The following is a 26001-nucleotide window of genomic DNA, read 5'->3' on the forward strand; positions in this document are numbered from 1 at the left end:
TATATTACAATATTCACAGGTATAGATTTTTTTTATCCTCTGTGAAGAATGACTGGATTATTACTACAGTGGCGAGTTCCATGTCTATCTGTATGCCTGTATTATACTGCCCAAGTATAGGTGGGAAAAGTCGTTTGTTTCACTATGTACAGTCCATATTACGTCATTATTGCATGTTTTTATAAAGTATTCTGGAGAACTATTTTTTAATTAAAAAATATTTTTTAAAAAAGGAGGCTGGAACAGATTCCTGTTATTTCCATTCATTTCAATGAAGAAACATGATTTGCAGTTTACGAGCATTGACATTGATTGAATTAAACGTATCTCAAGGCACCCTGTAATGACAAAATTTAATGTAATCCTCATTTAATCTCATATGTTAATCATCATAAGGAATCATCATACAACAATTCCATAAGTGATATCTTGTTTTGGTAATTCCTAGGTTTTAGATTCTTCAAAATGTATTCATCTGGGCAGTTGAGAACATGCAATACGTTTTATTACTATATCTTGACAATCAATATTTGCTCTTTGCAGCGATAACGCTGTGTCAAACATAAAATGAGCACATTTCCTATTGATTTTGCCCTCGGGGAGGCTGGATTAGTGTCAATGTGCCTCAAATTGGGTCAACGCGAACGTCCTCCAATCACCGGACGCTTGGTGGTGCTTTCAGGTGCACGCGCTTCACTGTAGTCCGCGCCTGCGGGGCCCCGTGCATGCACTCTTGGCGTGGACGCTGTACAGGAGGACCACCGCCTTTGCGCCATCACTGCACAACACAACACCGCACTACACACTACACGACACAACACTGCACAGCAGCCAGCTCGCAGCATCACGGCCAGCAGCAGCAGCAGCAGCAGCAGCAGCAGCAGGAGCGCACCCGCATCCCAGCATCCTCGCTGCGCATCCATTGCGTGTTTCCCCGACTAAATAGATATATTAGATTTTACCATCGGGGATTATTGCGTCTCACGGCGGCTTTTAAACGGACCGAGATGCTCGTCGGTCGCCGTTCATGAGGGGGAAGAAGCTCGTCTTCATCGACGTCGTCGCTGCGCAGTCATCCGGAGATCTGGTAAGCTTTATTTTCACCTTATTCATCTTTTTGCTTGGTTGTTACACTGGATTAGATCCATTCTTTTCTAAGTGAGTATGCAAGAATGTCTCTTTTCACGCGTATGGATGTTTTTGCATGGTGTGGCTATAAATAGCCTCGTTTCCACGCACGGGCTCAGCTTCAGAACCACGGAGAGCATCCGTGAGCCGGAATTAGCATAAGAAAATCCGCCAAAATCCGATTTACACTCGGTTGCGGGCCTTAAATTGGGAGTTTTTCTCACGGATGACGGCGCCGAAGTGATGTACGATGATGGACTAAAGGTTCGGCTCGGTTGGCTTGCTGCTGCAGCGAGGACGATTCGAGACAAGAGAACATACTTAGCTCCTCGTTTCATGAAAATGATAACCCGTATCTAATACATGGCGCTCTATAGGATCGTATGGACGCTGTTTACATTTCACGCTTCCATTTTAGTGATGGTGCATGATTCGGTCATCGGCCATTGCACATTAATTATGAATTTGTGCTTTTGAAATATTCATGCAAACCACCGTCCAGGGTGTGTTTTATTATTGTTTTACAGTGTGGTGGAGGCAGGAGCAACACATGATATATTGTTGATCTTTGCGTGTGATTATCTTCATTACATCCATCATCTGCTGCAAGCTGCGCGCGAGCGTGTGTGTGTGTGTGTGTGTGTGTGTGTGTGGCTAAATTAATCACTCCAGCGCTGCAGCAAGGTCCTGTCAATGCTGCTAATAAGCCTCAGGGACAAAACAACTTCGTAAGAGTGAAAGGAAAAATACATGTATGAAGCCAGTTCGCAACTCACCTTTCACCGACTCGTTTTTTTTACCCCCTGCTGAACACAAACGCTTTGCTGTAAAACACATTCAGGCCTAAAGGTGTATTTTTTTTTTCTTGCTAGCCGGTCGTATCGTCAAGAACAGCAGCGCGTGATGGAAGATTCCAGTAGGGCTCCTTGTGGGGTCCAAAGTAGGGTGGTAAACATCTCAAGATGATGCAGAAAAAGGTTCAGATTTCGAGTGGCAGCAGTGGTTGAATTTTAAAGCGGTTAACAGCAAGCTGAGCTACGTTAGGCGTCAAGAGTCTTTTTGTCGATTTGTTGTTAGCAGCAAAAAATGGTTAGCGGTGTGCTTCGGACCTCCACCACTAGATGTCAGCAGCAAACGTGACAACACCTGGCCATCAACAATTCACGTCGGTTTTCCTTGACGCTAATAATGACATGACGTGTTTTGGGACAATTACCGCACAGTGAACCCAAGCCTGTTTGCGGTTTGCTATTCGTGAATTTGGAATTTTCTTCTCGTCCCGTTGCACGTTTTGCGCTCCTTTCTGTAAGATGACACGAGATGGCGCCACAAACGAGAGTAATTGGTGTCAAGAAAGTATGGTTGAAAAATCTTTTCACGTCTGGGTGGAGCTAAGTTTAGCCTGGGTTGCTGGCAGAACGACTTCCTCCGAAGCATTTTTTCCTAAATCAAACCAACCGTTTTTAAATGCAATGTTGTAAGGCGAGTTTGAAATGATATCAAAGTGATTGGCAATTCTGAAAATTGCGGGGTGGGGTTCAGTTACTCATGTCCCCACCCCACGACTAAACTTTCCTTCTAAGCGAAACTCCTCAACTCACTACAGTTTGATGGCAGCTTTTATCGCTTTGGCTTGAGAACAAAAACAGCAAACAACACAGTAGTGCCCCCCCCCCCAAAAAAAGAAAAATCTGACGTGAATTTGTGAATGCCAACCTGTAAACATTTTTGTAGCGTGCTCATTATTTTTCAGTTTTTGCTATTTTCCTCGGTCCCCAACAGTTTTTTCGATCAGCACCACCGGCCGGGTAGCTTTCATGGGTCTGACTATTGATCTGATTGGCTTCCGGCAGCCGGCGCCTGGAGAGTGAAAGCCCCGCGACACAGACGAGGCGCTCGCCGTCCCCTGCCGAGATCTTCCGTCGTCTCCTCGCCGCCGTCGCCATGGGAACCGTGCTGTCCCTGTCGCCCGGCTACCGCAAGGCGGCCCTGTTCGAGGACGGGCCGGCCACGGTGGGCCACTACACGGCGGTGCAGAACAGCAAGAACGCCAAAGACAAGGGCCTGAAGCGCCACTCGCTCATCAACGTGCTGCCGTGGAAGCGCATCGTGGCGGCGTCGGCCAAGAAGAAGGGCTCCAAGAAGGTGCAGCCCAACGCCGCCTACCACAACAACGTCAGCCACCTGAACAACGAGAACCTGAAGAAGTCGCAGTCGTGCGCCAACCTGTCGTCCTTCGCGCAGGAGCCGAGCGCGCCCGGCGACGGGGCCCCCGACGGCGACTCCTCGCTCAAGAAGGCGGCGGCGCCGGCGGCGCCGGCCGCCGCCGCCGCCCCCGGCACCCCCAAGCGGGTGATCGTGCAGGCGTCCACCAGCGAGCTGCTGCGCTGCCTGGGCGACTTCCTGTGCCGGCGCTGCTACCGCCTCAAGCACCTGTCGCCCACCGAGCCGGTGCTGTGGCTGCGCAGCGTGGACCGCTCCCTCCTGCTCCAGGGCTGGCAGGACCAGGGCTTCATCACGCCGGCCAACGTGGTCTTCGTCTACATGCTGTGCCGCGACGTGGTCTCCTCCGAGGTGGCCGGCGAGCACGAGCTGCAGGCCGTGCTGCTCACCTGCCTCTACCTGTCCTACTCCTACATGGGCAACGAGATCTCCTACCCGCTCAAGCCCTTCCTGGTGGAGAGCTCCAAGGAGGCCTTCTGGGACCGCTGCCTGTCCATCATCGACCTGATGAGCGCCAAGATGCTGCAGATCAACTCGGACCCGCACTACTTCACGCAGGTCTTCGCCGACCTCAAGAACGAGAGCCAGAAAGAGGAGGAGCGCGGCCGCCTGCTCGTCGGCCTGGACCGGTGAGCGGCGGGGCGGCGAGTGGTGCCCGGGCGCTTGGGGCGGGGGGCGGGACTAATGCACCTGATGATACGATGTCTTTGAAAATGGGGGGAAAAAAATGAAAAAGTAGTCATGGAAGAGAGAATCTGGAGATTTGTTTCAATGGGTCACTTTTTTTTTTTTCTCAAACTGTAAAACAGCAAAAGCAAGACCGAGAAAGGGCTTTCGATGGCAATCAACTTACACTTGAGGAGCGCTCACAACACACGCTTTCTTCTATTTTTCTCGTTTGCTCGCACGAAAAATGAAGTGGACTCTGGGTTTCATTATTTTGTGAGGGGAGAGCGGGGGGTAGTATATCAAAAGACATCTCAAGTGAAGCGTCTAATGTTTGCCTCTTGTCGTGTGCCCTGCAGGCGGGCCATCGCCTGACTGGCGCTCGTCGTCAAGCGACAACAGTGAAATTCCTCCACCCCTCTCGGCATCCTCTTTCCCGTCAATGCGGACGGACTCACGTGGACTTTGACGAGTCCCGGACGGAACGTCAGCGACGGCGTTGAGGCTTTGGGACTTTTTTTTTTCTTTTTTTTGGGGGGGGGGGGGCGGCCGTGTTCTTTCGGACCAGACAAAGTGGGCAACGCCGAGTCGGAACGTTGCGTTATCGGGACTTTTTCTCAGCCGGAAGTTGCTGACTTTTTTTTTTTTTTTTTTTTTTTCTCCATCTAATACGACAAGTTACTGGATGTTTTTCACACCTTTGTGGAGCTTATTTATTGCTTTTTATTTATAGCTCTTTTTGGAACAAGCTCGTTTTCTTTGTAATAATTCATTCTGATGATTAGAATTACATGTTTTTTGCACGCGTGCCAGCGACTATAGTGCAACAAGAAGAGCAAAGTTTTCTCTTCTTTTTTTTTTTTTTTTTTTTTTTTTGGGACTTGATGATCTGCATTCGTGTTGATTTTAGCTCTGCCTGCTAACATGATTTTTGCAACTTAGCGTGCTCATCATCTAGCGTTAACAGTGCCATATCCTCCATCACGCTCTCCCTTACACTGATATCTACTCACTTTAATGACTTTTAGGAGCTCCTTACACGTCAAGGAACATTTTTAGCTTTAGAATTTTGGCTCATGTTTGGTGGGAATGAAGATTGCTTCTGCTTGGGTGTCAGGGATTTATCAAGGATGACCCGTAGGAACAATCTGACCAGCACCACGACGACGACGAAACAAGTGGCAACGGCAATGAAGTGGAGTGAAAAGACAAAAGTAGTTGATTGGTATGCAGTTTTTTGGGGGGGGGTTATTTTGCTTCAAAAGCATACTTGCACACCTTCCCGTTTTTGACCCGGAGATTTGGAGTTTTGTCAACCTGTGTTCTCTGTATTTTATAGCCAAAGTCGCACCCCCCCCCCCCCCAGATTTTACTGCCGGCGTCAATTTTTATGAGTATTTCACAAAGTCAATACACCGAGAGAAGGCTTGCAAGTGTGCTTAAAAGGGGAGGTCACATTTGAAGACGATTACAACTGCGCTTTGCACCACAAATCGTGCTAAGGAGGATTTTATGTGCATAAGCCCAAAAATAATAACACAAAAATAATTACTGGACTACAAGCAACTCGCAACTGCTGTGTTTGGAAGACACCCCCCAAGTTTTTTTTTCATTTTTATCTTCTAAAACCTTCCTGATCTACTTTTTGAAGGTCATTTCCAATGTCACGTTTCCACCAAGCGTTTATGTTAGAAATGCAACCAATTACCAAGCTGAGCTGTCCTGCTCGGTGGAAACGTGCCTCGAGAGTCAAACATGAACAAAAAGCACATTTCAACGTCAACGAAACAACAACATCTTTTTCCTTCACTTGCATAATCGAGTCATTTGACAAGCTTAAAAAAAAAAACAACAACATCTGACAAAACCGATGATTTTGTGTCCGTCGTTGCGTACCTTGTAGATAAATCGCAGTGGCTCAGACGAGGTCTTGCGCGAGTATGCGTGTGAATGCGTGTTTGTACAGACGATTGTGTGGAAACAAAGCTGGCGGGGGGTGCGGGTACGGAGGGAGGGAGGGCGCTCCGGGGCTCTTGACAGTTATTAAAATGTCACATTTTTCCAACGAAAAAAAATGAGAAAAAAAAAAAAAAAAAAAAAAAAGCTGTTGTTGTTCCTGATTTCATTTCCCGGTTCGGCTTACTTTTAATTTATTTTTGTACCGTGATCAATATAAAATCCAAATAAAATGCACTGATTGTTCCAGACACTGATGTGCGGGTTTGTGTTTCCTGTAAAAGCGCTAGCTGCTCAATTAGCCGGGGGGGGGGGGGGGGGGGGGGGACTCCCCACTAGAAGGCAAAAGGACGCCAAGGCGAGTCACTGAGTCATCGGCCCGAAGCGCTAACCAGCCATCGCCGGGAGCATATTAAAAAAGAGGGGCACAAAGTGGCGGGAGGCGTCGTCGTCATGGCGACAACAAGCAGGGGTGGGGGATGGATGGTTAGGGAGGGGGGGGTCAACGGGGGGCGTTAGTGGTAACCTTGTCACGAAGTCAACAGGCGTCGGTGATTCATAGATGACAACTTCCTGTTCACACACGGCGCTGGACGTTACGCGAGGGATTGGAGAAAACATTTGCACACATGCCGACCAAAAGTACTGCATGTACTGTTTATTGCTATGAGAATATGACAACATGTATGCAGAAAGGATATCAAATGAGGCACATGTGACTGCATGGAAATACAACACAAAATAAATAACGGGGAAGGATGGAAATTTGGCGCAGCGCGCGATGGGAGACCGAGGGCACGCAGTTGGCACGGATGCGACATGGGAGTCGAGAAATCGGAAAATCGGATTGGACTTGCGAGCCAATGAAGTTCCCACCTGGGAATGAATTCAGATTCCAAGTCGGGGAGGCAGTGTGCTTCATGTGCTTGTCATGTCTTTGTTGTGTCCACTTTTTGTTGGCAGACGTCGTCACATTTTTTGGTACCTTTTGTATTTTGGAAACTTGACGCGCCGGCGTCACTCACCGCTGCGATTTTGAGACTTTTGGATTTTGAGACGAGGACGGCAGGGAGGGAGGAAGGAAGGAGAGCAGAAGAAACAAAGGAGGAAGTAGTGCGCAAGGATGACCCCAAGGAAGGAGAATAGGAAGGGAGAAAGGAACTAATTAGGAAGGACGTGATAAAGGAAGGAAAGAAGGATGCATGGGAGAAAGGAAAGAGTAGAGGAGGTTTTCCGCCGCCTCTTTTCCTCCTCCCTGGCGTGACTGTGTGCGAGTTGCTTCCGAGGCCGAGCGGGGGGACAGCGGGCTAACGAGCGGGTCGGGGACTCGAGCTCGCTCGCGCACGCACGCACGCGCGCTGCTTCGGCGCCGCGCCACTCGACACGAACCACGACGACCTTTGGCTCACTTTACACACACGCTTTACTTTGTCACACAACATGACATACAAGGGGTGTGTGTGCGCGTGACTCCCGCATTGGCATCCGTTAGCATGTGTTAGCACGGCGGCTAACGCGGCTTGGCATGGAAAAAAACGTATTTGATTCTCACTGAGGTTTCCTTCGTTACAGCGTACGCACGTTTATTCATTTCATCCACCATTGATTCTATTTTTTTTTTATACTGAATGCGTATTTTGGGGTTTGGCTTGCGCAGTGGCGCGCAAAGGTGGGGGGCCGACGGGGCTTCAGTCCCCGAGCATCCAAAGCCCCCCCCCCCCCATTGACAGACAAATTGGGAATGGGCAGCAAAACATTTTGAGCTAGGCAATAATATATCCATACAGGGATGTCCGATTTATGCGATGATCGGTCACAATCATATCGGAGCTTTCAATTGGACAAAGCCATGATCGGGCGGAGTCTTTGGTTTAATTTTTTCATCGGTGCGCCAGTTTCGCTATGTAGTTTTCAAACGATATTTTGTGGACCCCCGAGCTCCAGAGCCCGGTTTGAGAACCGCTGAACTGGAGTCATGTAAGGCCCGCTAACCAGCGGTGCACTGCGCTGCATACGTGTTAAAATGCTCTTAAATTAATTTAATTAAATGGCGGACGTGCTCAACACAGCCCAACTAAAACGTCAAGGAGCGCCTTTGGCATGGACATTTATAATTAACATTTTTAAATCCTTCATTAACATAAAAGTTATATTCTCGGATTGACAACAAAAATAAGTCAATATTGCACAAAGCAAACAATTAAAAAAAAAAAAAAAAAAAAAAAGAAAAGAGGAACGAGGATCACTTTGGGGGATGATCCAGCAGCGCTAACTTTTGAATGCTGTGATTGGACGATTCAATAAACCCCGCCCATAACAGACCAACCAGTCAATCGCCTTCCCGGCCTGCTGGGGGCGCCGTCGCGCTCGCCCGCCCGCCGGCCTTCAGTTGGCGGGGACGGCCAGCACGTAGCCGGAGCGGCTCTTGGTGAAGTCGGGCTGCGATTGGTTGATCTTGGGCTCCACCACCACCGTGCACTTCCTGCCGTTTATGCTGCACTGGATGGGACTGTTGACGTTCACCTGCAGCTTCCTGCGCTCGCTGCCACACAGGAAAACGTACACAAGCCATGTTCAGCTCACGTTGCGCTAACTTGACACAGCTCGAGGCCGCCAACGACATCGCCATCGAGTCACACAGCACGCAGGAGGGCTTCTACATTTTGGTTTTTACAGAAATCGATTTTTATCACAAGGAATGTGTTAGGGCTGCTCAATTATTGGAAAAAAAAATATCAATCACAATTATTTTTGTAGTAACTGAAATCACGATTATTTAAACGGTCATTTTTTTGGGGGTACGAAACAAGAACATGTTTCAATGTAAAAAAGAAATACATTTCTTTGAAACGCTGTAATTATGTCAGTTGCAAAGAAAATTGAGAAATTATTATAAAGTAAAAAAAAGTTGCAAATGGAAAATGTCATGGAATACTATTTCTTGGAGTGGATATAAATGCATATTAATAATCGTTTTTTTTAACGATTATGCCAATTTTGTAAACTGGAGTGTAATAATCGTAATTGTAATTGAATTTCGATTAATTGCACAGCCCTAGAATGTACCTGTTATTTTATTTGCATTCATATTTTATTGTGTGTTATTCTTATACACATTTTTACTCTATGGTTGTAGTTTTTTTAAATTGTGTTTGGTCAGGTTAGGTGTCATGGCCTTAGAAACAATGTTAGAATGGAAAAAAAAAAAAAAAAAAAAAAAAATGGTACAGCACGTCTGGTAGTAGGTAACATCCTTCATGAATCAGGAAGTAGCCCGCTAGCTACCAAACACAAATCAGGCTTCCCACTTCCACGCAAACTGGGGACAAGTCATGATCTGATGACAGCAACTTGTTACGCAATCACAACAAGTCTCTCTCTCACGCACACACGCGCGCGCGCACACACATTAAGTCAAGAAGACAAACACGCCGCCCACACCGCACACCTCCGCAGAGCCGCCGCATGTGGCTTCAGTTGGAGCGGAGGGGAGAAGTCACTGCTGGTTGCCACGGCAACCAGCGCCAGCCCAACTCCTCCATCTGTCATGGCCGCCAGCCAAAGGTACTTTGTGTGTGTGTGTGTGTGTCTTGCTAAAATGCCAGAGGGATGCTGCGCTTGGCGTGAAGGGCAAACACCGTGACGGATTACACACACGCACACAAACAATCGTCTGGAAATAGATAGCACAATGAAATCACATTGTGTCGATAAATAGAATTTTGGGGGGGGCTGGATGATTTTTGAGGTCACAGGACGATCTTTCTTTCCCAGCAGGCCGTCTAAGCTGCTCTGACCTCCCCCAAGGCAGACTTACACTTCACTGGCCTCTCAAACTGGAAAATCAATTCTTTCCTTCCCCCAGTTGCATTTTAACCAGCGACCCCCCCCCCCCCCCCATACACTCTTGTTGTTGTGACTTTGCTGCATGAGCCCAAATTTCACAACTTCACCCCCAGATGGCAAGACTGGAAAGTTTCCACTTCAAAGTCTTTCACCCGGCGACTGTGACCTGAAATGTTCACCGAAATGACGGCGATGCAACAACGAGGCACACGGTCATCGCGAGCAGCCTAACGAGGAGGACGCGAGCGGCTCGCCCGACTCCCTCGGCTCTCCGACTACAATCGCAGCCCATCGCGGCCAATCAAAAGGTTTTAATCCCCGTGCAGGATTAAGTGCGCAGCTTTTGGATTATTCTGCATTAGTTTGATCTACGCGCAGCTAATTAGCATGCCTGCTTATACACTACACAGCACTCCATTCGGATAAAAGGGCACGTCAAGGACAACAACGCTCAGTAGAATGGCTGCTGCTTGTTATTGGCGCCTTCTGTGCTGACTGAGCAAATTTAAATTTCACAGGGAAGGCGTTTTTTTTTTGGGGGGGGGGGGTTGTTTTCATGTATGCTAACAATAGGCGCCAAGGTGGCGAGCGCTCGGAAGTATGCGTGCCGTTATCGTCATTGTACGTCCAAATTGCACGGGCGCACCAGCGCACCTTTTGTCTGACTTGATGCTCGGCGCAGTTCACCAGCAGCCGCGCGACCGAAAAATAGGATCCAAACTTCGACTTTCTCTCCCTCTTGAATACGTTTCATCGATAGCGCTTTCTTATTTAAAGTGCAAATCAACCCAAACATATTTTTTTTCAAGAATACGTTCTATGCAAGCCCACTAGTTCAAACAGGTAAAATAAGAGTTAATCCACCCGTTTTTAGCCATCTTCGATGGTGGCCATTTTGTCTGCTGTCGCCTGAAAATGACATCACAACTGCTCGCAACCACCAATCGCGGCTCAGATGCAGTTGTGATGTCATTTTCAGTCGACAGAAGTGACAAAATGGCCGCCCCCAGAGATGGCTAAAAATTAGTGCATTTTGCATTATATATATATTTTTTTGCGTGCCTTTTTTAACCGACGGCGTGCGAGTATTTTTGCCACCACTGGCAGCTACACTTGCGTCGGGAAGACGGCAGCAGGTGATGTTTTTTGATGAGCGTCATTGGCTTCTGATTTTATTCATGCATTGGAGAGGCGGGCTCACGTGTTGCCTCAACCTGCTCCGTATGTTTGCCGGGACTCAGTCACGTTTAAACAGCAGTCACTCCAAAGGGGGGCGGGGGACGAAAAGGTCCGACACGTGGCGCGACCCTGCAGGAGGTCGCCCCGACGCCACGTGGACACCGAATGTCCGTCCTCCCGCGGGACGGCGGGCGAACGGCGCGTGCCAAGAACAGCTGTTGCCGGGAATGCGCGCAGGCTTAAACAAACGGGCCGCCTCAGCGGTTGAGTGGGAGGTGATGCAGAAACGGAAACGCAGAAAAAGCGGCGGCATCTGTCTCCGGAGGGGGACGGTCGCACTCTGCAGATGGCGGCGGCGGCGGGGTGGGGGGTGTTGTTGAATGAGCCTCGGCGCCAATGCGCTGTCGGCGTTACTGTTACTCGCTAAACAGGAAAAGCCGACAAGAATTGCGTCCACTGAAAAAAATAAAATAATTACACGTTCTGTACATAAAACACCCAATAACGTTGCTTTAGCTTAATGCTAACATATGATGGAAAAGCCCATTGGCGGGCTAACAATTAGCATTGATAGTCGGACAGGCATTATTAGTGCAGCTTGCAGTTGTGGTGAGTTTTCTTCCGTTTGCCTGTATGATTGCATTATACTGCCCCCTGGTGGCCAAGGTGGGCGCAAGAAGGAGCAGCACGATCAATTGAGCTGAAGCATTAAATCAAAAGTGCTTAATTCTCCATATTCAATTTATGTTATTACTCTCTGTTTACACAGTATAAAGTACAACATTTGAGAGCGCTATCTTCCTCATTAAAAACAGATTGCTAACATTTTTGTCGGGTTTTCAGGGGAGGCTAGAACCAATTGAGGCAATTTGTATTCGTTTCAAAGGGTAATAAGTGTTTTGAGATTCAATTCACAAAAAAAAAAATTCCAATTTGTATCTTAAGGCATCATATGTCCTTTGAAAAGCTTAAATTGAGACTAAAACACCGTCACTGTCCTGCTTGCCTTCAACTTTGGCACATACAGACCAACAACCACTCACATTCACACCCTTCTTCAATTAATTGTGAGGAAGTCGGACGACCGGGAGATATCTCTGCGCTCAAGGTCATCGGAGGACGGCGAAAGAAAGCGACACACATCCAAGGAACACGTGAGGCCCCTGGAGGAGGCGCGAAGGAGGTCGCTGCGATGTTAGCATCGCAAAGGTGTCGAACAGGATGGATGGCGCCGAGGAAAATGAGGCCATCAGGCGAGTGCGGCGCCGAAAGAGCGATGACGGATCCGCCGGAGAGGTGGCGGACCATCAAGCTCATCGCGCTTGCCCTGACGGTGGCGGGGAGGAGGCCAAGAACGGAATGGAGAAGTGCTGTTGCCGGGCGGAACATTAAGGGTTCCGCCCGTTAAGGATGGACGCCCGGAAAGGTGCTGGCAGCGTGCGGGTCGCAGCAATTGAAGGATGTCGCAATCACCACGCAACAACAACTGACCTTCCAACGTTTGCCGATACAGTCGGATTTTTTTTCCTTTTCAAAGGGACAACACGGAATCGAAAGTTTGCGACAACCATGTCACGTTACAGCTTATATAAGAGTGTACATTTACTGCCCGCCCGCTGAAAATAACCCAACACACAGCCGATGGCAACAAAAGTGAGCACACCCCTTAGTGAAAATGTCCAAAGTGGTGCCCAATTATATTGGAAAAAGATACAACGGAAAAAAACAAAAACAAAAGGGGGGGGGCAAGATCAACGTGGAAATGTTTGAGGAGGCACCGGCTACATAATCCTGGTCTGGACTTCATGCGGCAAACGTGTAGGCAGCTCGCGGGGTTATTAATGGATCGCTTACTGATCAGACAAACATGGAAGCAGCTGTCGCCATGGCAACTGCATCCGCAGCGCCCCAGAAAGGAAACGAGACACAAGGGGGGGGGGGGGGGGGGAGAAAAACATAAGAGGAACGCGCGGAATGTCAGGTGGAAAACAAAAGAAGAGGAGGGGCGCAGCTGGTGGGTGAGGGAAGGAAGGCGAAAGAAAGAAAAGGGGGATGGGTGAGGACGAGAGAGAGAGAGAGAGAGAGAGAGAGAGAGAGGATTAGGAAGAGAGAGGGAGAACGGGATTAGGGCAATTTGAGACAAATGGGAGGACGGAAATATGGAAATTCAACAGAGGGGCCAGGGAGGGAAGAAGTGATGAAGGAAAAAAAAGGGAGGGATGAAGTAAATGTGCAAAGGATGGAAGCAACAGGGGGGGGCGGGGCAAGAATGGAGGGATGAAGAGGCCACAGTCAAGGGGGAGTAAGGGAAAGATTTCCTTTTTTTTTTTTTTTTTTAAAGAAGGCAGGACGGGTGGGGGGGGGGGCGAAAGAGGAGAGAAGGAGGGATGACGGGAAGGAGGAGTGCACGGCTCGCATCAGTGAGGAAGAAAGATTTGATTCAGCACAAAGTCTTGCGTGACCTTGGCGAGGGACAGCAAATAACTCTCTCTCTCTCTCTCTCTCTCTGCGTCTCTCGCCCATTGGAGCGCAGGCTCAAATGCACTTTGACACGGTGCCTTTGAAAAGTGCTGACAAGACTCCCGTTTCGGTGGCCACGTTTGCGGCAAAAGGGGGGGCCGGCACGGACGGCGGCACTACTTGGACCCCGGAGCCCGTTAAGGTGTACCTAATCAAGTGGCTGCTGACGGCAGGAAAAAAAAAAACAATTGGCTGCTGCTGACCGACCACATGACGGGAAAAAAAAAAATCCGTGCGGAGTTTCTTCATCTCGCCGGCCGAAACTTCCGAAGTCACAATTTAATTTGTTTTCACAAATCTCTGTTGGTCAGTCCACACGCGGGCTTTTAATGGAAGACGCCAACTTGCCCAGAGGTGCAAATTTGTTTTTTTTTGCTCCATCTTTGCAGCTCCAACCTCTTATTGATCGATTGATTTCAAAGCTGCGTCCGCGCTGTTCTCTTTCGACACAGATCAATTCAAAGAGACAACACGGGTGGCTGCTTGCACTCTAAAAATAGTCGCCAGCAGTAGCGCAGCTTTAAATATTTCATCTCGCCCTCAGAAATGAAACGGGGTGGGGGATCAAGTGAGGCTGAGGTGGACTTGAGTGGGTGGGGTGGGCGGGCCTTGAGAGACGAGTGAGACAGTTTGTTTCAAAAATATGGAGGAAGCCAAAGCTCCTCTTTTTTAAAATTATTTTTTCTTTTAGGAAGAGACGATGAGTGAAGCAACTCAGTATGTTCTTTTTACATCATGTGGAACATCTGGAGGAGAAAAATAAAGCTTTTTTCGCGACAAACAATCATGCTGTCTGATGAGGTGGCGTGAAAACACCATAAATCTCTTATAGCCCCAAAAATTAAGACGCCTTTGAGCATTGTTAACTGTCTACATGTGTTGCGCCACCATTTGTGCTCAAATGCTCAGCTGTTCAAAGGGTTATAAACACCGCCACACAGAGGCTATTCGTTAGCCCATCTGTGGCGCATTTGGCATTGTTTGTTAGCGTCACGCTAAGTGGAAGGTAGAGCTATGTGGTGCGGGAGGGGGGGGGGTGTAATTGGTAACGGGGAGAAAAACCCTGTCACTATTTTTTCACTATTCAAAAAAATAAATAAATAAAAATGAGGTCTTTTGTGGGGAGAAAATTTTTTTTTTAAGGCTGTATCACCTAGCTAAGGTAAGCTGCTATCCGCTGGTTAGCAACAATGCTAATATCCGGCTTGGAGAATGCGTTTAGCGTGACTTACCTCTTGGAGTGGCTGAGCAGGGTGCCCACCAGCTCACCGATGCGGCTCTCGTTGGCGGGCACCAGGCCCTGCAGGCACACCACCAGGTCCCGGCTGTCTTTGGTGTGGAAAACCACCAGCTGGTCCCCGCCCGGCGACACGCTCACGCCCGTCACCTGCCGCGCGTCAGCACGCGGGTCAATCAAAAATGACAAAATGAAAAAAGTCAGCATCTACATTTGGGTCAAGGCAGAATGTTGTGCGGCGCCCGCTGTGAAGATGTCTTTACTGCACAGTCAAATTGAGTCAGCAAGGGGCAAAATAATCCGTCAAAGTCAAAAGCGGCTAAAGATTTATTGAAGCGCCTCGTCTCGCCTCGGGGGCGGGGGGGAGCAGCAGGAGCAAAACAATTAGTTTGACTTTTGTGCATCTTTAAAGACGAGGGCAGAGAAGGAAGATGAGCGGTGTCCATCGCCGTTTTTTTTTGTTTGTTTGAATGTGTGTCATTTGTCGTCGAGCACACAAACGCCGGCGCAGGCCACGACTCCCACCCGGACGGACGCAAGATTTGTCTTGGCCCCTCCCCCCCCTTTAGGTCGCCGCCCCCCTCGGGCCACCCCTTTACACGCCCTTGTTGATGGCACCACACGGACGGCATTTTTGAAGGCTTAATTGACGGGCGGGCGGGCGGCCGGCCTGCCTGCTGCTAACGAGTTGCTTAATGACACTTTCTCATTTGTTTTCCCGCCTTGATCCACTAAATCACTTTTGATCCGCCGAATGAAGCCTCGGCGGCCGCTCGTCTGTCCCGCCATCTGTTCCGATTGTCGCTCGGCGGGACACCACGTGTTGGCGAGGGGCAGGGTGGGCGCAATCACACTTTTGGCCTTTTTTTTTTTTTCAGCCTGACACAAGGTTATTTTCCACCTGAATGTCTCTGGCTTTTAAATTTTAATAGGACAGAGACATGACAATGTGTCTGCTATCAGGAGAGGTCGTAGTAAATATTTTCAGTTTTTTTCGTTCAGGGCTGTATTACAAAAAATGCGCTGCAAAATGTCAATGGACCTTATTGCACAACTAAAACAAAATGGAGGACAGTAGTGTCACAGTCACTGTTCGGCTTGAAATGTTTCTTTTCACGAAAATATGTTTTTGTCTGCTTTTTGGCCAGAAATCAAGCCATGTTTGAAAAACGAGAAGAAAAGTTTGGGTTTTTTTTCTGCTAACAGTGACTCAGTTAATATGGGAAATTCGCCAATTTCATTTGGGAGGACGTCAATCGCTCTGGAATTTTTGCTATTTGCATCAAATGTATGATTCTTTTTTCTTCTGCACGCCGCAAAATCAAATGGCCGCACGGGATTATGAAACGCAGAAAAAGGAAGACGATGAGATGAAGAGATGAATGACTCTCTTCGGGAAACAGTAAGAGGAAGAGGAGCGCCGCTCGCCGCCAGACATCAGCTGATCCAGCTCGGTCGCCATGGCGACGCCGTCTCCTGGGAAGTTGGCATGACAACGGCGGGAAGGGAGCCGAGACGGATCAGGTGGAGGGCGTGGAGACGCTCACCCGAAGTGGGGAAAAGATGTAGAGACGTTACCCAAGTCATGATGTTGCTTTTGCACAGGTGTTAGCCTAGCATTGTGTGCTAATTTATTGGAAAAACCACCAATGGCACAACACCGCTTGAAAACCTAATAGCACGAATGAGTCATTTTTAACTGTGTGCTAGCTAGCTAGCTAGCTAGCTAGCTAAAAATGTTTCACATCTTTCGGTGATCGTTCGGTTCAGGTCAACAGCCAATCGCTGTATTGAAGGCGAGCTGAGGAAAAACTCCCACTGTCGCGCCGCCCCGACGCCATCTGCCGCGACCGCGGCGCCGAGATGCAACCGCGCCGGCGTCGGCTGTCTCCTGGCGCTCACGTTTCCCTCCCGCCAGGTTCAACCCTCAGTCCTGACACCCTCCCAAAATCTCAAGTGAAGTGAAGTGAAAGCGTCCTACGTTGTAGAGGGGGATGCTCTTCATGGGTTTGTACTGCTTGAGGGGGTCCATCTTGTACAGGTGGCGGTCGGTGATGAGCACAGCTCGGTCCTCCGCCTTGTGGAAGTGGTTGATCTGGAGAGACAAGCGGCCACGATTGGCATCATCGGGGTCGCCTTTTTGGCAAAAAAAAAAAAGGAAATCAGGCGCAAAGGGTTGCCGGCCACCTTGCGTACGTTGCACGCGAACAGGACCCGCATGAATTTGTCTTTGCGCTGCAGCTCGCTGGAGACCAACGCGAAGGACGCCGTGCTATCGGGGCTGTCTCGCTTCTGGGGGGAAAAAAGGGACACAAGAGAGTGCGTGCGTTTTTCAGATTAGTAACGCCGATTTGCAGTTGCTACGCAATGCTTCCGTGGAACAACAGCTCCGTTAGCAAGCGAATGCTAACGGCAATCATTTCAACGCTGTATTTCAACACTGTATTTTTCATGGCTATAACGGGGCTTGACTCGGGGGCGGAGCTATGGGTGGGCCTGGCTGTGCAAAGATATACTTTTATTTTTTGAATTTGTGTTTTTTATTTTATTCAATATTAAGAATGGCGGTTGTCTAAGGAAGATCTGAACTTCATATTATTCAGTTGATCATTGGATTCGAATATATATTGTGTCTTGACAGGAGGATTGTGCTCAGTGCTCACCCTGATTTTTCCGGCCCCGCCCATTAGCCACGTTCTGGCTCCGCCCCTGGCTTGACCGTATTGACGTTCAGTCCAACTACTCACCAGGTAGTTTCCTTCCCAGGCCCGCTGCAGCCCCAGGTCCACCCTGTGGCCCTTGAGGGCCTCCAGGCAGGCCACCTTGGCCCTCACCTGCAGGGTCTCCTCTGCATTAAGGCCTTTGATCAGCGTCCACGCCCACCACCTGCAGAAGGGGAAAAGACGAGGCGGGAAGGAAAAAACAAAACAAAACAAAAACAAAAACACCTTATTAGAGCAGTGGAAAATCGACCCGAGTCGACTCCTCCATCGTGTCCGGCGGGGCAAAGTTCTCGCTGTGCAAACCGCCGCCGGGATGAAAGGAAGCGATGGGTTTTTTTTTGGACGACGCAGGGAATAAAAGAGAGAAAAAAAAAAAAATCCATTCCCAGTGTGGGCAGAAAGAAACATGCTTCAAAGGGCCGCATCTGGATGAGAAAGGAGGCCGGAGGCCTTGTCGGTCTCCAGCGGCTCACGGGTCAACTCCGCGGCTGCCAGGTTTGGAAAAACACCGGCCGAGAGGCCGCGCCGGCTGACTGCGCGCGCTTGGAATCGCATTTTTCCGTGGTTGGAATTCTTGAAATGGCAAGGAAAAGGATTCTTTTATTTTTTGGGGTGTGTCCCCAGCAGGTCACGCTTGACATTAGTAAGAGTGAGATTAGAAGAACAAATGAATGTTTGCATTGTCGTGCGTTTCGGAGGCTCCTGAAGGCAACGTGTGCGTATATGGCTAAGATGGTGGTGGATGGAGACTGAGCCAGGGAAAGCAAACGCAGCAAATGCAGCAAATGCTAGCTTAGCCCGGCGCTAGCACGCGTGACCGGGGAGAGCTCCTTTGTTGTCGTTTCCAAATAAACCTTCTAGGAAGAAGCGGCAGCAGCCACACTTTTGTGCTTTCAAGACGTTCTTCAAAGATCACATCAAATGAATTTCAACGTGGATTCATTTTGATTAAGCAATTTGAGGGAAAAACAAAATGGCAGCACTATTGATGACAAACGGAGCAGGCCGTAGCTGGCGCACGTTACCTGTTGTAGATGCTCCTGAGCGCCTCCTCGAACTTGCGCAGCACTTTGGGCGGCGCGGGCCACTTGACGCGGCGGCCGTGGTCCTTCATGGAGCGCACGTTGCGGAAGCGGCGGTTGAGCTCGCGGATGTACGACTTGATCTTGTAGTGGCGGTAGGCCTGCAGGATGACCAGGGCGGCCCGCATGCGCCGGTAACGGATGCGGGCGATGGTGCCCCTCCACACCTGCGGACGGCGGGCAACATCTCAGGCTCTATTTTCCGGCTAAGCAGACAGCCTATTAAGTGGGAGTGGAGCGTGAATATTCAAAGGTAGCGGCACCCTTGGGTGTCATAGCGCTTTATCCAAGCTCAAAGCGTGATCATCGCGCCCATCGCAGTGTACACTACTTACGCAACAGCTCCCGCCCGGGATGTGTCTTCATGGGAAGTAGCCAAATATAAATACTCCTAAGTCATATATTTGTACTTTACTTGGGTATATATTTTGCTAATGAGCTTTTACTTATTAGTTCTTAGAGACAGACCGATATGCTTCTTTCAGGGCCGAGACCGATTATTCGTAGTAAAGGAGGCCGATAACCGATATTTGAAGCCGATATTCATTTTCAGTAAAAAGAAAAGAATCGAAAGAAAATGGACTCTTAACTTTGTTATTGAACAATGTTGCAGGTTTGCATAATGTTGTTTTTTTAAAAAAAATATTATTACAAGATTTTTTTGACATTTTTACAACGGAGATGTATAAAACATTTGAAGACCATGGGAGCTCCTTGAACTTTGTTGGAATTTTACAACAAAGATGCATATCAGTGTATGATAATAAAAAACATGCACATTATGCAAATCAGAAAAAAATTGTTCAACAAACATGTGTGGCAAGGCATTTCAACCAAGTTAAGACTTTTCATTTGTTTTATTTTTTGATGCCAATATTTTCCTTTTTACTGAAAATGAATATCGGCTTCAAATATCGGTTCTCGGCCTCTTTGACTACCGGTACTAATAATCGGTATCGGCCTTGAAAAAAAAAAAAAAACAGTCCATCTCTAGTCGTTTGTGTTTAAATATTCATGATTTCAATTGTATTTCTGCCACCTCTGTGTGTGTGAAAATAAAGTAGCAGGTGGAATTAACGACACTTTATACGCAGCATCCGGCGCACAGTCATGGTGGGGGAAGATCGTGAATATTTCATGCGTCGGAAGCGTGAGTGGCTGACGCCGTGAGGAAGCGCATTTCCAGCGCATGAATATTAAAATTGCGCGGGAGGTGGTCTTCACCTGATGAGCTCGCCGCCATAATTGGAGAGGAGGATGATAAGTCACACCGCAGCGCATGTTGCCGACGGCTAATTTGTCTCTTTCCCCGTCACTGTTAATTAGGTTTTAATTAAGTGGGAATTCATTTTTCTGATTTTAATATCTCTGCCAAGGAGGCTTTGTTCTGCCTACATGTGTGCATGTAGGATTTCTTTCCATAGTGGAATTGGCTCATTTTAGGGGTAGGGATATAAAAAAAAAAATGTTTTTTTCCGGGGTTAATTTCAACGGGGTCACAAAACAAATCAAGCTCATCAGTCAAGACGCCGCTGTATTAAAACGGGACAGAACAAAGCCTTGGGGGAGGTCTGGGCCCTCATGACCAGTACAGACTGATGCTAGCTTGAGCCTAGCATTAGCGATGATGATGATGATGATGATGATGATGTGCGTCCGCAAGAGCGGCAATTCAATGCCTGCTGCACTGCGCCGCTCTGCGCTTATCCAAGCGGATCTCTAATTAAAGCCAAGCGCCGTGGCAAGTGCGAGGGGGGGCGGAGCCGCAGGTCAATTGGAGGGGAGGAGGAATCAAATAAAAGAGCATCAAGTGACAATAAATCACCTCACTGCTGACAAAAAAATGTTCTCATTAAGGCGAGGGGTGCGGGGGGGGGAATCAGGGAGGTGTTCTCACGTGTGCGCCAACACGGTGGCGGCAAGACAACAACACCCTGGGGACTGAGAGGGAATAAAATCAGGCCCCGTAGTAAAAACGGAAGAGCTTTTATTGTGCCCTTGTCAGGATTTACAATGCCAGCGGAGACCAATGGGAACAAAAATGAATTGACCAGTTCCTTCTGCAGTCAAGCACAATAACAAACAAGCTTACACAAATGTATTTAACCTAACAATTTCTACTTGGTTTTTTTTTTTTTCAATTTAAAAACGATACGATATTATCACGATATTGCGATATTGTGATGGTCTACCCCGTTCATGAGAAATGAAGTGAAGTAGATATTTATTATTTGTGTTTTTGCACATTTTCTCAGATTTTTGCACATTTTCTCTGCCATCATTCAATCAATATTAGAGGCTGAAAAAACAATATTATACTGGGTGGCCGAAAATCCTGACATATTGGCATTTTTGAGTCAATTGTTTGAGTGCTTTCCAAAGTAAAATACTGAATGTGCCTTGGCTCAATCAAGGTCGCGAAACTGGTTTCCACGAAGGCTAAAGCGCGTGTAATCTCGACTCCGCTAGGAGGAAGCAATCTGGCCGTCGCGTCAAGTCTCCTTAAGATGGACTTGACTTCCCGATCGACTGAATAAAGACGGCGTTTGCGAAGGAGGAGACAACGAAGGCCACGCTGCCAGCTGATGCCCCGAGAGCGGAGAACAGCGAGAAAACGCTTTGGAAAGCAATTAAGGCGGCGGCAGCGGCGGCGGCGGGGGCAGAGAATTCCCCAGGGGAATCTTTGATCTCGCTGCTTTGACAGGCACACACTTACTGGGATGTGGTCTGGTGCGCTGGAATTTATGAAATATTCATTTGGTCACGTGACGAGGGCGCGCTCATGTCAGTGGGACTTTCTTTCCTGCTGTGATTCCTCCAAGTGGGAAGGAGTGGACAGAGGGTAATGTTGATGAGTTTGGAATGACATTGCAGCGGTTTGGGATCATAGTTTGCTTACGGTTGGAACTATTAATAGAGATGTTTCATATCACTTTTTCCTTTTTGCCCTAAGTATCGGTGGCTTGTATCGGCAGCCTTCATGAGTACCAAATACCTTAAAAAAAAAAAAACATGTATCGGTACTTGCGCATCCCAAACTATTAATTGTGATTTTTTTTTTTTTTTTTTTTCATGGCAAATAGTGCATTTAGTGAACGTCTCCATGCGAGGCTGCCTAGCTCCGATGTTTGTTTTGGTTGAAAAGACGCCAGAAAGTCCCGCGGGTGTTCCCTTTGCCATCAAAGCCGGTTATTCCCAGCAGATAGGCGACAGGACTGCGCTGGAGGTGAGGAGGAGGCGCACGTGACTGTGGGAAGGACGAGGGGGCGGCCGATCAAATGGATCAATACGTCAAGGTCAAGCAATCAATTGGCTTCAGAAGCTAATTTGACTGCAAAGCCTTGAAAACGCTCCGAGGGGACCAACAGGCGACATGAAGGGAGTCCGCCCGCGCCATTCCGACGGAATTGCAAAAGAGACGCACCGATAGCTTGGGCCAGAGGTGGCGCTACAGCAACTGTCGATTCGTTACGAGGCGTCTTGCCGCGGCGGCACCCGGGCGCGCTCACCTTCTGCAGGAAGACGACGATCCTCTGGAGCATGTGGGCGCGTTGCTCCTCCAGGCTGAAAAGCGTGCGAGGCGTGCGCACAAACACCTTGGTCTTGCCGTAGGCCACGTCGTCGTCAAAGCGGCAGCCCTGCAGGAGCCTCTTGACCGCCTCCTTGTCCGTGGGAAGGTCGTGGTTGGGCCACGTGAACTCCGAGATCATCTTGTACCTGCGGGCCGGCGCGCAACATTTTCAATATGGCATTAGCAAAGGTCATCATTAAAGCTAACAAATGATGTCCAAATAACTGTTTGTGTACAAATAGGTCAAAATAGTGCGCCTGGGGGCCGGGTATACAAATAAACGCTCCGCTAGAATAAAATAAAATGAAATAAATAGTGAAATAGTGTTTGTAAAAATGGACTCTTCTGTCCAGGAGGTGTTTCATTTTATTCAAGCGGAAGTCAACCGAAACATATTTTTTTCAAGAATATGCTCGCAGCAGGCCCACTAGTTGAAACACCGATTAATATTGCGTTTGTGGAATATGAATTACGCAGCAAATTGCACTCGTTGTTAGCCATCTCCGGGGGCGGCCATTTTGTCGACTGAAAATGACGACCAATCGAGGCTGACCTGTTTTCTGAATTATGAGCCGCCATTGGTGGTTGTGAGCAGTTGTGATGTCATTTTCAGTTGACAGAAGACAAAATGGCCGCCCCCGCAGACAGGCTAAAAACGAGTGGATTAACGCTTATTCCACAAACAAACAAAATGAATCAGAATGCCGTGTTTCAACTGGTGGGCATTCTTGAAAAAAAAAAAAAAAATCTTTGGGTTGACTTTCGCTTTAAGACACCTGAGAGCAGTTTAAAAATATGAAGCGCATAATAAGTCTCCTTTAAACAGGTCAAAGTCAGCCTTAGCCATCTCATTTTCCAGTGCCTGCATGTGAACGAGAGCGCGATGGCGGCTTCCGGAAACGAGACGGGTGTGATTACGAACGGCTTGGAGTCCGCAGCGGCCGTACGGTGACTGCCGCTCGCGGCGGCCCGCAAGGCAGCGGCGCATCCCAGGCGTCGTTTCCTCGACATCTGGCACGCTGACTCAGTGCTTAAGCTGTGATGTAAGAGAGGTGACCTAATGCTGTGTGGCCAGTGGGTGAGCGGAACAGATGGAGAACCGGGGCAAAGACAACAAGTGTGCTTATGTGTCATCCAGTTTTGTTTTTTTTTTTTACCTCTGCAGGAATCTGGGGTAGGTCTGTCTGTAGGCGAAGCCGGCGCGGCGCACTCGAACGTTCTCCAGCAGGCCCAGGTACTCCACCTGGTGGCGGCAACGCTCGCGCTCAAAGAGCAGCGGCGACTTGACGTCGTTGGGCTTGATGCAGCGTACGTAGTAGGGCTCCTGCACGGCGCGCCCGAAAAAAATCACGCCGTTCGCATTTTTTCACAGTCGACAATAGTTCAAGCGAGTGGGCGGGCGGGCGGGCGTTTCAACCTTGCTGGCCAGGTTCTCCACCAAGGAGATCATGGAGTTCTTGAAGAGCGTGGCGGCGGTGAGCGGCCGCTTGGTGACCTCTGTGATGCTCAGCTTGCCCTCGGGCCACATGCCCTTCAGCACCGGGTTGGAACTGGACACAACGGACACAAATAAACAACGCATTCCCGACGTAGCTAATATGCAGGCCTTTTGCGAGCAGGCCTTTTGCGATAAGGCCTTTCATGAAATGTCAGATTTTTTTTTTTTTTTTTTGGGCTTTTTCCATTTCCAACTAAGACATTCGACTCTTCTTAAGTGTGACTTGTGCTGCTTGTCAAAGCAGCAGATCAATTACGGGATGAAAAAAAGATGGCGCGCGTAACGTGCCCCACCTGTTGTAGAGCAGCCTCTTGAAGTCCTGAAACAGGGTGTCTTTGTTCTTGTCGATGAAGCCCACCACCGAGTAGCTAAGAGACGGAGAGGCAGGTAAGAAGCACAAAAAAAAAAACAAAAAAAAAAAACAAAAAAAAAAAACCACATCGCTTCCACAAGCTAATCCGATTAAGTGAGTCCAGCCGAGCGATAGCAGGCGTGCTCTGGCGGCACTAAGTAGCTCAGGGATCAATCAGGCTTGACACCCACACCGCCCCCCCCCCCCCTCGTGCACCATCACCCCCAAGAGGAGGCTCTTAACCCGCACAAATGGGCTGCGGGCGAGCGCGTTAAGCGGGCTTAGCGTGTGTGATTTATTCATTTGATCGGCGGCTAACGGCTTTCGGGATTGTCATCGAGCGTTGATGATGTCATTTAAACGCTTCTGCGTGCGTGCGTGTGTGTGTGTGTGAGTGGGCAGCCGAAAAGTCGTGGCCGCGTTCGGCGGAATATACTCACACCACATCTCCAGCGTAGTGTCGGATGCGAAAGTCTCGGTCAAACTCCAAACTCTTGTCGGTCGGTGAGAGCTGGACAAAAGACGAGAGATATGGAACTTGATTTATTATTCGAACCATGGCGACATTACAGTTTCAGACTGAACCACGATAAGTGAACATCTGCGATATAGAATTGATATACTGCATATAAATTAGTGCTCCAAACGATTAAAATTTTTTAAACTAATTAACCGCAAAAAAAATCCCTAATTAATCGCCATTAATTTCATTTTTTCAACTACTATTTTTTACTAAGCTTGGAAGCGATGATGACTCTCCTCTACGTTTGGCTGCAAACGGAGTTCATTTTTTTTAATGCGTTATAAAATTTCAATTCATCGCCATCGTTAACGCTTTAACGTTGACGGCCCTAATATAAATCTGAAACGAACGTTTTGAAAATAGCTCGAGAAGAAGTCTATTAACTCGTATGAACACGGGAGCCGTGAAGGAAAATGTTGCCTCAAGATTGAAAGCCCACATGTTGTTTTTTTTTTGTTTTGTTTTTTGGGTCAATAACGAGTGAAAATAGTTGTCGGACTTATTAATGCTTCAGTGCAGCGGGACTTGGTCAGCCACGAAGGTAGCGTACGTGTATCCATATCCGCCTATACCGAAATTATGAACATTTTTTCCTCTGTTGTATGAATGGCAACAACTAAATTATTATGCAGGTTCTTGAGATCGAATGGCTGGACTGTGAAAAGACATAAATATGTCTTTGGGATTGAATGAGTTAAGCGAAATTGGATTTTGGGCACAGTTGATGGGAGGTAACTAACCGAAATCTAGATTGAACCAGCAGTTGCGTTGGAGCTAACACGCCAACGAGCTAAGATGATGTCGTCATCCTCTTGACTTCTTGAAGTCAGCGGTGTTCACCCGAGTGCAAAAAGTTGCGCTCAACTATGCAGACGAGCAAATCGTGCCACGTCGGCGAAAAAAACGGCCACGCTTGATCCGCAGCTTCAGTGGAGCAGAAAGCGGCCGACCGTGGACGAAGCCCGCGAGGAGAGCCCAAGCCTTGCAAACGGGGGCACGAGAGATGGCGAGGGAGAGAGCTGCGCGGTGGAGTGATGGGAAGAGACGGCGCGGGGAGAAATAAAACAAAAAAAAAAACAAAGAAAAAAAAACAAGCAATGTGGAAGTGGAGGTGCGATGGCTGGATGGAAACCAGTTGGCGAGGAAACGCGAGGATGGGATGTGCGAATGAAAATGGGCGTATTCAAACATAGCGAAATGACGCCAGACAACGGAGTTCAAATTGTTTGGACTCCTGTTTCGGCATAGTACAAGGTAGCGCCGCATTAGCATTTGTGATTAGCATTAAACCAAGTTGGCGGCGTGGAAGAGACGAGGCCGGTGTGAAAACTCACAAGGCAACACGCTAGCTGACACACGCTTGCCACCTGTTACGTCTTTCAGCAAATGTGTCGGCGTGTGTGTACGGAAAGGGAAAGTGATCAAACAAGGTCCGAATAATGAGCACGGCAAGTCGGGGGGGAGGCCAATCAACGCTGTGCAAAGAGGGCGCTTCAA

General features: G+C 48.4%; 2 protein-coding genes across 4 annotated transcripts in view; one reads left to right on the plus strand and one right to left on the minus strand.

Moving 5' to 3' along the window:
* Nucleotides 1–677: 677 nt before the first annotated feature.
* cdk5r1b (cyclin dependent kinase 5, regulatory subunit 1b (p35)) lies at nucleotides 678–4675 on the plus strand. Of its 3 annotated transcripts, XM_086015978.1 has the most exons (4): nucleotides 678–1087; nucleotides 2982–3273; nucleotides 3373–3980; nucleotides 4377–4675. In XM_086015978.1, the coding sequence occupies exons 2-4, from the start codon at nucleotides 3073–3075 to the stop codon at nucleotides 4390–4392; spliced, it is 825 nt and encodes a 274-aa protein (XP_085872104.1). In that variant the 5' UTR covers nucleotides 678–1087; nucleotides 2982–3072; the 3' UTR covers nucleotides 4393–4675. The 3 variants fall into 3 exon arrangements, with proteins under 3 accessions (XP_085872104.1, XP_085872102.1, XP_085872103.1); XM_086015976.1 differs by having other exon boundaries at nucleotides 2982–3980; XM_086015977.1 differs by lacking the exon at nucleotides 4377–4675 and having other exon boundaries at nucleotides 2982–3984.
* A 1941-nt stretch (nucleotides 4676–6616) lies between these two features.
* The window catches only part of myo1d (myosin 1D), a 30042-nt gene continuing 10657 nt past the window's right edge, over nucleotides 6617–26001 (minus strand). The window contains exons 12-22 of the mRNA XM_086015971.1: nucleotides 24422–24492; nucleotides 23923–23997; nucleotides 23549–23681; nucleotides 23289–23455; nucleotides 22070–22277; nucleotides 18504–18727; nucleotides 17503–17641; nucleotides 16943–17047; nucleotides 16737–16850; nucleotides 14751–14905; nucleotides 6617–8515 (exon numbers count right to left, since the gene is read on the minus strand). Of these exons, the coding sequence (XP_085872097.1) occupies nucleotides 8359–8515; nucleotides 14751–14905; nucleotides 16737–16850; nucleotides 16943–17047; nucleotides 17503–17641; nucleotides 18504–18727; nucleotides 22070–22277; nucleotides 23289–23455; nucleotides 23549–23681; nucleotides 23923–23997; nucleotides 24422–24492 (1548 nt within the window). The 3' untranslated portion in view covers nucleotides 6617–8358. The remainder of the gene's footprint in view (nucleotides 8516–14750; nucleotides 14906–16736; nucleotides 16851–16942; nucleotides 17048–17502; nucleotides 17642–18503; nucleotides 18728–22069; nucleotides 22278–23288; nucleotides 23456–23548; nucleotides 23682–23922; nucleotides 23998–24421; nucleotides 24493–26001) is intronic.

The sequence above is a fragment of the Filicampus tigris genome, chromosome 19 (genome assembly GCF_054856515.1).
Source record: "Filicampus tigris isolate MCC_2025a chromosome 19, RoL_Ftig_1.0, whole genome shotgun sequence".
NCBI lineage: Eukaryota > Metazoa > Chordata > Actinopteri > Syngnathiformes > Syngnathidae > Filicampus > Filicampus tigris.